General features: G+C 43.9%; 1 protein-coding gene across 4 annotated transcripts in view; it reads right to left on the bottom strand.

The window, feature by feature from the left end:
* Positions 1–2035: 2035 nt before the first annotated feature.
* Positions 2036–14485, bottom strand: part of dbn1 (drebrin 1) — a 99610-nt gene continuing 87160 nt past the window's right edge. The window contains exons 3-15 of one of the 4 annotated variants that reach the window (XM_035178893.2): positions 14393–14485; positions 13582–13656; positions 12551–12685; positions 11516–11593; positions 11152–11303; positions 10878–10935; positions 9700–9756; positions 9456–9570; positions 7623–7736; positions 4324–4449; positions 3317–3798; positions 3122–3221; positions 2036–2801 (exon numbers count right to left, since the gene is read on the bottom strand). The exon at positions 14393–14485 is cut by the window's right edge and continues 23 nt beyond it. In XM_035178893.2, the coding sequence (XP_035034784.1) occupies positions 2746–2801; positions 3122–3221; positions 3317–3798; positions 4324–4449; positions 7623–7736; positions 9456–9570; positions 9700–9756; positions 10878–10935; positions 11152–11303; positions 11516–11593; positions 12551–12685; positions 13582–13656; positions 14393–14485 (1641 nt within the window). In that variant the 3' untranslated portion in view covers positions 2036–2745. Of the gene's footprint in view, positions 2802–3121; positions 3222–3316; positions 3799–4323; positions 4450–7622; positions 7737–9455; positions 9571–9699; positions 9757–10877; positions 10936–11151; positions 11304–11515; positions 11594–12547; positions 12686–13581; positions 13657–14392 lie in introns of all 4 variants that reach the window. The other 3 variants (XM_035178894.2, XM_035178892.2, XM_035178895.2) reach the window with 3 other exon arrangements.

A 14485-nucleotide genomic window follows, 5' to 3' on the forward strand; every position in this document is an offset into this window, starting at 1 on the left:
CTCCTCTGCAGAGATCTGCCTTCATACAGATACTAGGATTATTCCCTTAGAGCCTCTTTACCTGCAGAGATATTCTCATGTATGTCCGAGCATCTGGTGAGTTTGTATTTTCCACAATCGACTATAAATCTTTTTATGAGCCACTGAAATATAGTGTGAGACGCCCCCTGCTGGCCCATTACACACTGTGATGGGTCAATTAACCGTTTATAATGATATAAAAGTTTCTAGTTAGACGAATCACCACAACACTGTATGAACTGCATAAAAAGAAACATACAGTTCATGTAGGTTTCTGAGTCTTTTAAATAGTTTTAGTATTTAACGTGGAACCAGGTTTCTCCTCATTTCAGTTTTTCTTCTTCCTCGTGTTTCCTGTCGAACTCGTGTCTCTGAGGACGAGGAGGAGAAATAAAAACCTCTCGAACTTGAAGACGCTCGACTCAGAGTCTCTGTAATCACGACTCATTTCCTCTGATTAACGAGCGATTAGAGGAGGCCGCCCCCCCGACCCCCTCAACCAGCTGATTGGACGACCTTTGGGCTGCTCCAACACGTCGGCCTGATTGGAGTTGCATTTTTATTTTCTAATGTTTCCGTGGGATCAGGGACGAGCAGTAAAATGATTCACGGTCAAAGACACGTTGAGCTGCAGCAAATCGATTTAGTTCAGTTAATTCAAACAGTCAAAGCTATTTACACGTTAACACTGTTACGACTCATCGTTATCGGTCCTGCTTCTTCTTAAAGACACAGACCGAAACCTTGAAGTTTCCAAAACATCGGAGTTGAACAGCTGATCCTGTTTCTTCATTAAAAGATGACATATTATATCATATTTTATTATGTATAATGTTATTTCTATCACACGAGTTGATTGACTTTCAGCAAATCGAATAGTTCCGTTGACGTGACGTCATGAAGAGATGGATTTTTCTTTCCCGTAACTTTGAAACATCCGGTCAGCAGAGAAAAGACGATCATACAAACACGTAAAACTGTTCAGTTCTGTTGTTATATTACTATTATATTAATAAAAAAAACATTTAGTAGCACTTATATGTGACTTACATGTTGCACTTTGTAGTTTGACTTTCTTGAAGAAAATTATACTTTATTGATTCTTGTTGTTCTGGGTTTGTTGCCTCATGGTTGATGCACTTATTGAGTCGCTTTGGATAAAAGCATCAGCTAAATGAAATGTATTATAATAATAACTATTATTATAGTTTAGTTTAGTTTCATGTGAAACCAGGGAAACTGGAAATCTCTCTGTGTGAACTCTGTTTGACGTGAGACCTTGAAGCTGAAGGACGAACTGCAGCTCCTGAAGTCTCCGGTCCTGAAGACACGATGAGTGACGAGGACTCGAGTTTCAGATTGAAACGACCCTGAAACGACCCTGAAGGTCGACGTGATGAGAGCGAGATGGAGGAGGAAACATTTAAAGACGTCTGGCTTCATGAAAACCTCTCGTTCTAACTCTTTCATCCTGAGTTTAGACTTTACCTCAGAACAAATCCAAAGTACGGCTCTGAGGCCACGTTTGGGAGAATTGCATCATGGGAAATCTGTTTAGAAGATGGTTACTGACAGTTACAGACATGAGGTGGTGGAGACGCTTCCTCTGAACTGTTATTTATTATGAACAGAATCACGAGGACAGAGTTTAAAGAAGATACGGTGACGCCATCTAGTGGTGGAGGTGTGAACTGTGTGAGGATGAGGAGGATTTCTTCATCACATCCAGCAGCAGCTTCACACGAGGAAACAATCAGCTCTACTTTAATATGACGTCATTATACATATGAACTTTTATCAGATGCCTTCCTGTCAATTATAATTATTATTATTCTTATAATAATCTGAATAAAAGTTTCATCCTCCTCCATCAGGATCTAAGTGGGTGAGACACTGATGCTTTTCGCTTTTCATCTTCATCCTTTTGCAGAAAGAACAAAAACGTTCCCAAACATGTGGGAGAAGCTTCGGCTCGTCGACACGGCGGCGGAGGAAGAACAGAACGTGCACTGAGGAGGATTTACAAGCCATTTAATCTTGAATTCAGTCGTAAAATCATACAAAAGGAGTGAAAAAGGTCGACAGGGAGCCACAGTCTGACGTGATTCAGGAGTTTCAGATACACCAGAATAAATAAAAGATTTCACCGTGTTCTTTTCTGTTTCTTTTAGCGCTAAATACAAGATTAAGTGACTTGCTGAGTGTTGGAGGGAGGAAAGGGGGAAGGGGGGAGGTGAAAAAGAGGAGAGCAAAGAAAGAGGGAGTGAAGAAGAGGAACACAGGAGCTGTAATGATGCACTGTATTAGTTTTATAATGTGTTATTAAAGCACTAAAGAGCTGGTGTGTGTGTCGCCGTCACACTCGCCGCCATCGTCTCTAATATGCAGCAGTGCGCTACGTTAACGTGTCGTTAATCATGTACACAAAACAAACGTCCCCGGAGCCGTTACATCTGCATAGCGAAAAAAAAAAAAGAGGAAGAAAAACAAATAAATAAAATAACAAACACAGAAAATAAAACAGAACCGAGCCTCGCACTTTTTAAATCAAACGTCTTCTTCTGTGGCTACTGTTTCGTTTCTCTAAAAGATTATACACAAGTAGTTTGATGCAGAACTTGCTATTATTTGTTTGTTTGTGTTTTCTTTTTTTTTTTTAGAAAAAAAATTCTTCATGAACTTCCTTCTTCCTCTTGGTCCGATGGGCGGCGTCCGATTGGTCGGTTAGTCGTCGTCATCATCGACCACGGGATCTGTGTCCCAGCACGTAATGTCAATCTCTGAAAACACACACACACACACACACACACACACACACACACACACACACACACACACACACACACACACACACACACGAAGCAAGTTTTAATGTTTTATAAACTGTGTTTTTCTGTTTTAACAGTTTTCTTCTGTATTATTTTACATTTTGTTGAATGGAAACTGATTTTAATCTGAACTTTAAACAACATGTGATGATAAAACTTTCAGGAAATAAAGACATAGAAACACACAAAGAAACATTTCATATATCTTATATCTATTTATATCTATTTGTTTGAGCACTAACATCCTTTTCTTTTATTTTGAAGTATCTCACCTGGTGGCTTGTTATAAAAGACCGGCGCTGGTTTGGCTGAGGATTCCTCTGATTGGCCAAATTCTTCCTCCTGTGATTGGCTGAAGTATCCCTCGCTCGCCTACATGAGCCAATCGAGAGGGAGAAACTTTAACGAATGAAAAGACAGAGAATCTGAGATTGAATCTGCAGCAGCTGAAACCCGACGTGTCTGACCTGCGTCCCTTCTTTCAGCAGCGTCTCCCCATTGGTCAGCAGAAGCTGTACGTCATCAGCCTCCTGCCCATCCCCGGACACATGCTGCAGTGCATGCTGGTAGCTGAGGGTCATCTGGTCCGAGGTCGTCACGTCCACCAGACTGGAGGGGTCGTCCTCGGCCCCGGGGCCCGCGCAGAAGGAGCCGTCGATCATCTCGTCAAAGCTGAGGAGGGGCTGAGGTCGGCTGGCGGCGGCGGCGGCGGCACTGGGCAGGACGTTGTCATCGCCCATCAGGTCCACCAGGTTGGAGGACTGGGAGGTCTGGGAGGGGTCGGTGGGGTTGTCGCAGCTGCTGTCCCACAGGTTGACCAGTCGGTCCGTCCCAGAGTCCCACACGTTGAAGCCGGGGGAGTCGCGGGCCTGCGGGGCGACGCTCTGCACGGGCTTAGAGGACGGGGACTCCTGCACCGGCGCCTTCGGATCCGGCTTTGGGGCCGGATCTGGTGACAGCAAGAAAAATATAAACTAATTATATTTGTTTAGTGTTTGTGTTGTTGTCGTTTTGTCCAATTACACAGTTTCACATCCAGTGATTAAGAAAGATTAACGGGACAAGACGTGAAACCTTCTGAAGAGTTACGTAGGAAACAGACATTTAAGACCCGGTGTTCGGATTCAGGAGGATCACCTGCGGAGCACCTCAGGGATCTGTGATCGGTGCACAACTTCTTATACTTTATATTAATCATATTTGTGGGTCTTATGTTACTGAATTGTTAAAATGTGTCTTTTTGCAGACAATACATCTATTGTAGTTGTGGGAAAAGTTTGAAAATCTTTGTTTGATGATAAATATCAAGAAAACTAAATTTATTGTTTTTAGAAATTGAAAATTCTGTGACCTGAGAGTTCATCAAACTTCCTGGAGGTTATAATTGATCATAAAATAACATTTTGATTACATCAAAGGACAAATAGAATAAGATTTAAACACGTTCTCATTAGTGTGTCACAGACTCTCTCACCCCACACGTCTCTCTCATCCTCCTCCTCTCTGTTCAAATCCTCTTTGATGGTTGTGGTGATGATTTTGGGGATGGGCGACCCGGCGGCCATGTTCTGCTCTGTGCTCGCTTCGTCGTCATTGTCCCCTGGAGGAACAGAGCGGAACAACAACACAACGTCGTCAGCGTGCAACAAGCAACAAATCAAACTCGTGAACCAGATGTGTTGAAGTGACAAAGATGAGCTGATGAGACAAAGTCCAGATGTTTCAGAAATAAAGTGACTCGTGAACATCTGTGTTTTAATGAGTCCTCATCAGTTCATATAGTTTTTTAATGAAACTAAACTGAAAACAAACTGAACAACATTAGCTGAAATAAGACTATTGGGAAGTTTAACCACACCAGTCACATCACGTGTTACTTCAACACATTAACACACAACATCACAACAATAAACCAACAAACACACAATCAGAGTCTGAGACTCTGCACCACTGTGGAGATGTCGGACTCGTTGTCGGGGGTTCGATCCCCGTCTTCCCCGTTCTGCCAGTGAGAAGGGGGAAGACACAGCATCTTCTCAGAGAGAAAGTGCTGCACATGGATTCACTGTATGAATGTGTGTGGATATTAAAATGTTCTGTAAAGAGTTTGAGTTTCATCGAGACCAGAAAAGATCTTTACATCAAAACTCTGCATCAGATAAAACCGTCAGGAAATAAAAAACTAAGCCTCGAGGAACAATCTGCAGAAACTTGTTCTAACTTTAAACTCTGATAACTTCTGGTTCAGACATGATTCAGATGTTCAGTTAAATATTATATTAATAATAGAAGAGCAGTGAGTTGCTATAGATCCACTGACTTTACTGGATTTACTCAAATAGGAGCCGTGGACTTTATTTCTCTCTAATCTGTTAGAGAAGTAGAAATAACACTTTCAAATTAAAAGCCCTCCAGAGTTTCAGTACACACAAACCCTCCATTTCTAACAGGGCTTTTATTGTGAAACATTTACCTGAGTCACAATCTGGTCTAGTTCAGTGAATCTTGGTTTAGTTATTCGTTGTTTCCAGACAATGAATCTTTACAACTTCACTTATTTGTTCAGTGTTTTCATTTATGACCAAACACGTGAAAAACTAAAAACTATTCCAGCAGCTGTATCTTTGCTGAGGTTAGCGTGTTCACATTTTGGACGAGCTAAACATTAGCGTGTGACGTGTTCATCTCGTGCTAAAGGCGTGACGCTCGCTAACACTCTCCTACAGAGTTAAGTGTAAAACATCGTGTGCACGTTGCAGAATGTTGTGAAATCTGATGCATGTCGGTTGAAGCCTGAAGCTAAAACTGAACGTATCATACAAACCTGCTCATGGGTCAAGTCATTGCTTTTTCTGTAAATTACATCAGTGACATTTTCCAACAAGAACGAGACTCAAACACTCAAGTCATGAATTCTACATCCACACGGACGAGTCACAGCCACGGAACGTAAACTACATCCAGAGGAAACACACATCCAGGAACAACACACATCCAGAGGAAACACACATCCAGAGGAAACACACATCCAGAGGAAACACACATCCAGAGGAAACACACATCCAGAGGAAATCGCCACATTTCACGATGATTTCATTCAGATTTTTTTTTTATTGGTTTTAATAGAAACGATCGTTAGGATGTGAGATAAAATCACATCCAGCTCAGGCAGAGTCTCACGTGTGTGGGTTCTTTAACTCGCCGGTGGACGGAAACCTCCGAGGGTCAAACCAGCTTTTTTACGACCAGACAGACAATAAACAACATTTACATATGAACCAAATGTCCATTTAAGGTGATTATTATATAGAATTTAGCTCAAACATGAATCTGGACAATAACCTGAAAGGAAGGATGGATTTTATATCATTTCATAGAAAGTAAAAAAAAATAACAGAAGTATTTTATTCAGAGAACACGTCATAGGAACTGGTTCTATCAGCTACACACATGCACCAACACACAGCACGGATCCTAACGGAGGTCTGGACGATTTCACTCATTAGCTTCATCTCGGCTGTTTGTTTGAACATGTGATCGTTTCCTCTGCCGCCATGTTTCTGGAGCAGAAGCACGAGGGACACGGAAGTCGTGGGATTTCTGTTCCTCACAATTTACTCACTGATTATGTGTGAGACAAAAAAGTCACGGCAAAGAAAAGCAGACTGAGAGTTAATAAACGTTAATTTCAGTGTTAGGAAACAACATCGTTTTAAATTCAGTTGTTATTGGCAGCAGAAAGTGTTTATTAAATTAACTCTGTCAATTAACTCAGCGTTAATTAATTAATGAACCAAAACGTCCTGTTTTTTTAAACTCAGTGACGACGACATCGACTCAACAGACGACAAACAGCGACGTCTTCACACAAACACTCACAGGAGGGTCGTCAGGAGGAGAGGGGTGTGGGTGTGTGTGTGTGTGTGTGTGTGTGTGTGTGTGTGTGTGTGTGTGTGTGTGTGTGTGTGTGTGTGTTGGGTCCAGGATCCGAAGCATGAGATTGAGGATCAGAAGAGGACGGAGGTGAGATTCTAGTTTCAGCTCTAAATCCCAGAAGAATCACATTTATTATTATTTTAAATTTTAAAAATCATTAAACATCATAAAAGAAGAGACATTTATAAAAAATCAGCGGCAGAGCGGACGACAGCTAAAAGACGACGACACAACATCGATCACACAAAACAACAAACAGCCTCATGGTTGTATTATTGACCTCGGCTAGTTAACGTGTTAGCCTGTTAGCTGTTAGCCTGTTAGCTGTTAGCTGCTTAGCAAAGACGGTTATAAGAACGTTACGTTTAATAAACTAAATATATAAAAGACATTTTCATGTTGTTAATGTTCTGTAAAATCTCAGACTGTCAATAAAGATGGCCGACATGACAGCTTCCAAAAGTGAAGCCAAAATTCCCCAATCTCCCCCTGGTGGCTGGCTGCAGTATGGGTCATTAACCTCCTCCGTGTTAGCAGATGGACCAAACTCGATGATTGTGTTTTAAAATAACTTCACGTGATTAATTTGAGCCCGAGAGCCTTTAAGTTTGGATTCAACACGACATCCTGGTTTCAGATCAAAGTCAAAAACTCTTCATCATAAAAACGAGACGAAGTCAGAAAGTAAGACGACGTCTGTTCCATGTAGGAAAACTTTCATCCTCGATCACTGTTCATGTCTGAGGAGAAGGTTCACGTGCTAACGTCCGGCTGTCCTTCCTCTTTTTTTTCCTCTTCTTCTTCTTCTGTGGTTTATCGGTTATGTGCTGTACCTACCGGCTGCAGCGGCGTGCTGCGTCCGTGCGTGTGGCGGCGTGCGGAGGGGGGAGGGGCCCCGCGGCGGACTGCAGGGACTGTGCTGCTGCTTCAAGAACGGGCTGTCCAAACGGCCTGGACACGGTCAGGACGACAAAGACACACACACACACATTCACACACACGTAGGACAAAGACACAAAGCGACGCACCAGGACAGAAAAGATGTGGGAAGATGGACGAGACAAGACGACAAGACAGACGGAAAATAAACGAGAGAGAGAGAGAGAGAGAGAGAGAGAGAGAGAGAGAGAGAGAGAGAGAGAGAGGAGAGGAGACAGAGAGAGAGAGAGAGAGAGGGAGAGAGAGAGAGAGAGAGAGAGAGAGACAGAGAGAGAGAGAGAGAGAGAGAGAGAGAGAGAGAGAGAGAGAGAGAGAGAGAGAGAGAGAGAGAGAGAGAGAGAGAGAGAGAGACAGAGAGAGAGAGAGAGAGAGAGAGAGAGAGAGAGAGAGAGACAGAGAGAGAGAGACAGAGAGAGAGAGAGAGAGAGAGAGAGAGAGAGAGAGAGAGAGAGAGGAAGAAAAGAGACAGAGAGAAGAAAGAGAGAGAGAGAAAAAGAAAAGAGAGAGAAAAGGAAAGAAGAAGAGAGAGAAGAGACAAAGACAGAGAAAGAGAAGAAGAAGACAGAGAGAGAGAGAGAGAGAGAGAGAGAGAGAGAGAGAAAGACAGAGAGAGAGAGAGAGAGAGAGAGAGACAGAGAGAAGAGAGAGAGAGAGAGAGAGAGAGAGAGAGAGAGAGACAGAGAGAGAGAGAGAGAGAGAGAGAGAGAGAGAGAGAGAGAGACAGAGGTCAGAGGACAAAGATGTTTAGTCCCAGAAGGAAAACAGAGAGGATTGTGGGGGAAATCAAAGATAAGGAGTGAAGAGAGCAAGAACAAAGGGAGAAAGAGGAGAGAGGAGAGAGAGAGGGATGAGGAGGTGAAGACAAACATGAGTGCAGAGGTGAGAGAGAGAAAGAGAGAGAAAGAGAAGTGTTAGTGTCGACTGAAGAAATCTTTCTCTTCACCAGAAGAGACGCTGACGACGTCTTTATCGTCAGGAGACGAATTTCTGATTCTTTCTCCTTCAAGTGGAAAAATTAAAAATCCCAGGATTTAAACTGGAGATCAACGTCCTGCTTCGTGTGTCGAGACGTGGAGTAAAAATCACAAGTTTGATAAGTTAAGTTTTCACCTGTTTGTTTGCGTTTCAGCAGGAACAGATTACAGGTCAACTCGGTGGACGGAGGAAGGAGCTCGTTAAATATTAACGTGATTTACGAGATTAGCGTCAAACTGAAACACATTTTAAAACATGTGGGACTCAGAAGAAAGAGTCTGAGACTGAAACACTGCAGACGAGCAACGATCGACAAGATTAACATCACGTCAAATAAAAGCTCAAATGTCTAAAATCGTCTCGTGAGCAACAGCAGCAAAAAACATCAAAGAAACCTTAATTAAATGAAAAAGACGTTTTGTTGGATTCTCATATGAAAACAAGTTCGATTTTCAGACACTTTTTTGTTGTTTTAAAACTTTTTCAGACAGAATTCAAGTTAAAGGACAGAAACCGTCCAATCACAGCTCAGACGTGTGAACCTGGAAAGTCAATTTCTGATGGATCACAGTTAAAAAACGCAGCTTGTGAAGGTTAAACCTTTTTTTAAGAATGAGGACGTAATGAGCAGTTGAGCTGTGTCTTGAATTATAATTATAATATAAATCTATAATAATCAATAACACATCCTGTTATTTCTCAGCGTTTGGTCTCGTTTTAATGACCTGACCCCACAGAGACGTTTAAAGTTTTTACCGGGTCTGTGGACGGAGACGGGCGAAGTGTCCACGCTGATGGTCATGGCTCGTTCCTTCTGCTTGAAAAACTCTCGGGGGTTTCCTGACCGCTGGGCGATGATGGCCTTCGCCTCCTGGAGACAAGCACAGATCAAACATTCATCTCGAGGTGAAGCTGATCATTCACACGTTTTCTTATTGTTTTCATATGTCGTAGTTTCTTGTCTCATTCTTCTGTCTGGACCTGTTTCCCCAGTTCTCACCTCCACCTCCGTCTCCTTCTTGTCCAGGTTCAGGTCTTCGAGGCTCGCCTCTGCTGCCTGAACACAAAACAATCATCTGCTTATTACAAAGATTAATAAATCTAAACAGGGATAAAATAATTCAAATGTAGTGAAACAGAATCCAGAATCATGAATCAGCACAGAGCTGAAGGAGTCATTACACATCACCACCAGCAGGGGGCGACATTGACTTTTTCCAGGTGAGGTCAAACTGTTCAGGAGAAACAGAAACTAACGATTTCCTTTAAATGACATTTTCTCTGTTTGTTCAGTTTATCACATGATTCATTTTGAGTGTGAGTCTCTCGTTCACACACAAACGGTTTTAAATCACGAAAACAGAGATTTTCACAAAGTGCAGATTTTCTAAAACTCTGGTTTCTGTGTGTTCGTGTCAACCGAGCATTAGGAGACAGCTTTAAAGGTCACGACCGATCTGACAGAAGAGTTTAGATACGGATCAGAAAAGAAAACACGAAACATTGACGTTGAAGCATCGACCGTCTTCAGGTCAAACCACAAAGTCCTGATGTTCACAGACAATCAGTGAAAAGAATCCTCTTCAGGAACAGAAACACGTTACTGAGCAACGCTCGTGTTCCTCTGACACATTAATAACATCACTTCATATCAGTTTGACCTGATTATCTAATATCTCATTATAAAAGCTGTTCAGTCTCAGACATAACAACATGTCGCAGCTGCAGACGAGTTGAAAATGAATCTGAAACAAACGGTTTCTTCAAACTGACGACGAGAGAAACTTCAGTTCATCGCTGCTTCCTGCCCCAGAGGCAGATTAGAACTTCATCCTCTCAGATTATGTAATGATGATGAGCCTCAGTTGTTGGTCCTCACTCACTAATTAAAATCCTCCGGCAAAATAAAAACAGCTGTGACACGACAACACACGCACAGACACCACACACACACACACACACACACACACACACACACAGACACACACACAGTGTATAATCGCTCTCTTCAAACTTGAACCCCACCGTCAGATAAATTGGTTTTATCTCGGTGTCTCAGTGGGACAAGAAGCAAACGACGTCTCCACAGGAAGTGATGAACAACAAGCAGCTGAACAACACACAGAATAAACTCTTTGGATGTGGTGGAAGTGAAGTTTGATCTGAACGGAGACTCACCATGTTCGCCTGGTTCATCAACCGCTCTTTGGCCTCTTCCTCCTCCACCAGCTTCTTCCTGTTCCCACACAAGAAAAAACGTGATTAGAAAAGAGTGGACATGAACTCTATCAACACCTGAAAGGACGGGCCGACCACTAGGTGGCGTTCAGTCAACCTTCCACTCCGGTAGAGAGGGAAATAAAAACCCCATCTCATTGTCATCCATCTTTATTTACAGTTGATGGTCCAGACGATGAAGACAGCATCAAGCTTTGACCTTTGACCTCCTCACCTGTGATCCTCGATCTGTTGCTCCCTCTCTCGGTACCTCTGCTCTCGGTTCTCCTGCTCTTTCCTCTCCAGCTCCATCCGTTCCTCCTCGAAGCGCTGACGCTCCTCCGCCAACTTCTTCCGCTCCTCCTCCTTCCTCAGCTCCTCCTCTCGCTGCCAACAGACGCACAAGTTAAACCTTCTGGAGCTGAAGCTAAACAAATATGGTTTTAACAGCTTCGTCATCTCGTTCACAGTCTGACCAAACAGACGTCTTGCCCAAGGGCACATGGACCAATACTGCAGGATTAAACTCCTCCCTCATGATTTCCTTCCATCCTTTTCCTCTTTCCTCCCTCATCCTCCTCTTCATCGTCCTCACGTACCTTGGCCTGCTCCCAAAACTCCTCTCGATTGATTTTCTTCATCTCCACCTCTGCGTTGGTTTTCTCGTAAACTGTTCCCTGCATCAGCAGAAAGAGAGAGAGAGAGAGAGAGAGAGAGAGACAGAGAGAGAGAGACAGAGAGAGACAGAGAGAGAGAGAGAGAGACAGAGAGAGAGAGAGACAGAGAGAGAGACAGAGAGGAAAGGGAGAGAGAGAGAGAGAGACAGAGAGAGAGAGAGACAGAGAGACAGAGAGAGAGAGAGAGAGACAGAGAGAGACAGAGAGAGAGACAGAGACAGAGCGAGAGAGAGAGGGATAGAGAGACAGAGAGAGAGAGAGAGAGAGAGAAGAGAGAGAGAGAGAGAGGAGAGAGAGAGAGAGAGAGACAGAGAGAGAGAGGGAGAGAGGGAGAGGAGAGAGAGAGAGAGAGAGAGAGGGAGAGAGAGAGAGACAGAGAGAGAGGGAGAGGGAGGGAGAGAGAGAGACAGAGAGGGAGAGAGAGAGAGACAGAGGAGAGAGAGAGACAGAGAGAGGGAGAGAGAGGGAGAGAGAGACAGAGAGAGAGGGAGAGAGAGGGAGAGGGAGAGAGAGAGAGAGAGAGGGAGAGAGAGACAGAGAGAGAGGAGAGAGGGAGGGGAGAGAGAGAGAGAGAGACAGAGAGAGAGAGCGAGAGAGACAGAGAGAGAGAGGCGGGCGGAGAGAGAGAGAGAGAGAGAGAGAGAGAGAGAGAGAGAGAGAGACAGACAGAGGGAGAGAGAGAGAGACAGAGAGAGAGAGAGAGAGAGACAGAGGGAGAGAGAGAGTTAGGGTCTGTGTGTAAATTACTTTTACAGATGAAAAGAGTTTCCACCAAAGAAAAGAATAAAATGTTCTGTCTGTGATTTAAAGTCTCTCTTATATTATATATAATATAATTTTCTATATAAAGTCACTGCAGCTCATCTGCAGTAAAGAGACACTGTGTGTGTGTGTGTGTGTGTGTGTGTGTGTGTGTGCGTGTGTGTGTGTGTGTGTGCGTCTGTGTGTTAGCACCACGTCTCCGTGCTCCTCGGTTTTCAGGCGGCTCAGGACCGGACTGGCCACCACCACCGTCCCGTTGGTCAGCCGCTGCCCGATGGCCGACGGGTCGATGTCCTCCAGACTGCTGGCGTTGATGATGACCTCCACGCCCTGGGACACAGAAACACGTCGGTTTCAGCACAGTTGGATTTTCCTACAGATTATGATCAATAATACAAACTGTTGTTTCTAACGTTTGCTGATCGTCGCTCTAATCCCGTGTGTTTGAACAGGTTTTACTGTCAAACGTCCACTTCACTTATGTGTCCGACAGCTTCATTAGGACCCCACAAGTTGAGATGGTTTAGGTGAAGGTGGGTAATCACAGAGGAAGGTCCCCATGAATACAGAAACACAATGATGTGTGAGTGTGTGCGTGGGTGTGTGTGTTTATACACTAAAGGGTCGAGGCTGTGTGGGAGGAAGAACTGCCACTTTGATTAATGACACTTCAACACACACACACACACACACACACACACACACACACACACACACACACACACACACACACACACACACACACACACACACACACACACACACACACACTTGATCCTCCTACAGGTTTAACGCTCTGCAGTTTCATTTTCCAGAGAGAATTGAAATCTAAATCACGTCAGAGTCGTTTCTGCTCGGATCTGAACTCATCAGTGGTTTTACATAATTAATAAACTAATGAACTAAAACATGATGTGACACCTCGTCAGTGTGATTATATCATGAAGGACATCAACTAGTATCAACTCAAATAAATCTATCTGTTGTTAGCGACCTGCAGGAAGTCGCAATAAATCACGGATGTGTTTATTTCAAACATTAACATGTCGGCATGTGGAGAGTGAACGATCACACATCAGGTGAAACTGAGGTCGGATCGTGATCAAGTAAAATAAGAATCTAACAGTTCACGTCACTATGGTCGTGAAGAAGTTTACAACCCTAATGAAATAAAGGAGTAAATAGAGGTTGATCATTAAGTGTCGGAGCAGCAGCGATTCTCTGACCTGGAAGAATTCTGCGATGGTGGCGACGTGGCTGGCACAGGCGCACTTCCTGGCGTCCGGCACGTCTTCCCCCACCTGCGAAGGAGCGAGGCGGGTTAGTAGGGAAATGAAAAGACAAAAAAAGAAGAGGAAGAAAGAGGAGAGAAGTTCTGTCTGTTTTGTTCCCTGGCTTCGTCCACATTAGAGTCTTTGTTCAGCCGCGGCCACTGAGTGAGACAGTTGTGTTACGACGAGCTGGAGACGATTCAGCAATCACAGCTCATTCAGAGCGACACAATAAAACGCAGTTAGAGGCAATTAGAGACAGAAAGAAACTCACGTCATCAGAATTCATGGTAAATTATCTCTCAATAAAAAAGCTGAGCAGCCCCATCATGTGTGTGATGAGTCTCAGCTGGAGACGCACAAAGGAAACAGCAGCGACGTGTTCCTGGATGTGGGAGGAGCTGGAACTTCAGGAGCAGTTTGAGGCGGTTTCATTTATCTTGTGAAACATTTTGTTCATCTTCAGGTTGATAATTTGTGTTATGACTGTAAACATCTCTTTCCTCACTGCTGCAGCTCCTCTTTTCAGCCTCTGTCTCAAACACTGTCTCTTTAAGACCCCCCTCCTCCTGATGAAGCCCGGTCTGCTCTGATTGGCCGGCTGGAACACGCTGTTGTGATTGGTCAACAGCTTTCACGGCGTGTAAGAAATTAGCTGCTGTAACTTCCACGTCTCTTCGGTGCAGCAGCCGTTATTCTGGTTTATTCTCATTAGTGTGTGTGTGTGTGTGTGTGTGTGTGTGTGAACTCCCCGACCGGGACTCACCCAGTTGATGAGGATGTATCGTGGCAGAGCGGCGCTCGGCTCCTTCAGGCTGCAGAAGCCGTACATCACTTTCCCATTGTCGAAGGTCAGCGT

Source organism: Hippoglossus stenolepis, chromosome 15, assembly GCF_022539355.2.
Source record: "Hippoglossus stenolepis isolate QCI-W04-F060 chromosome 15, HSTE1.2, whole genome shotgun sequence".
Lineage (NCBI taxonomy): Eukaryota > Metazoa > Chordata > Actinopteri > Pleuronectiformes > Pleuronectidae > Hippoglossus > Hippoglossus stenolepis.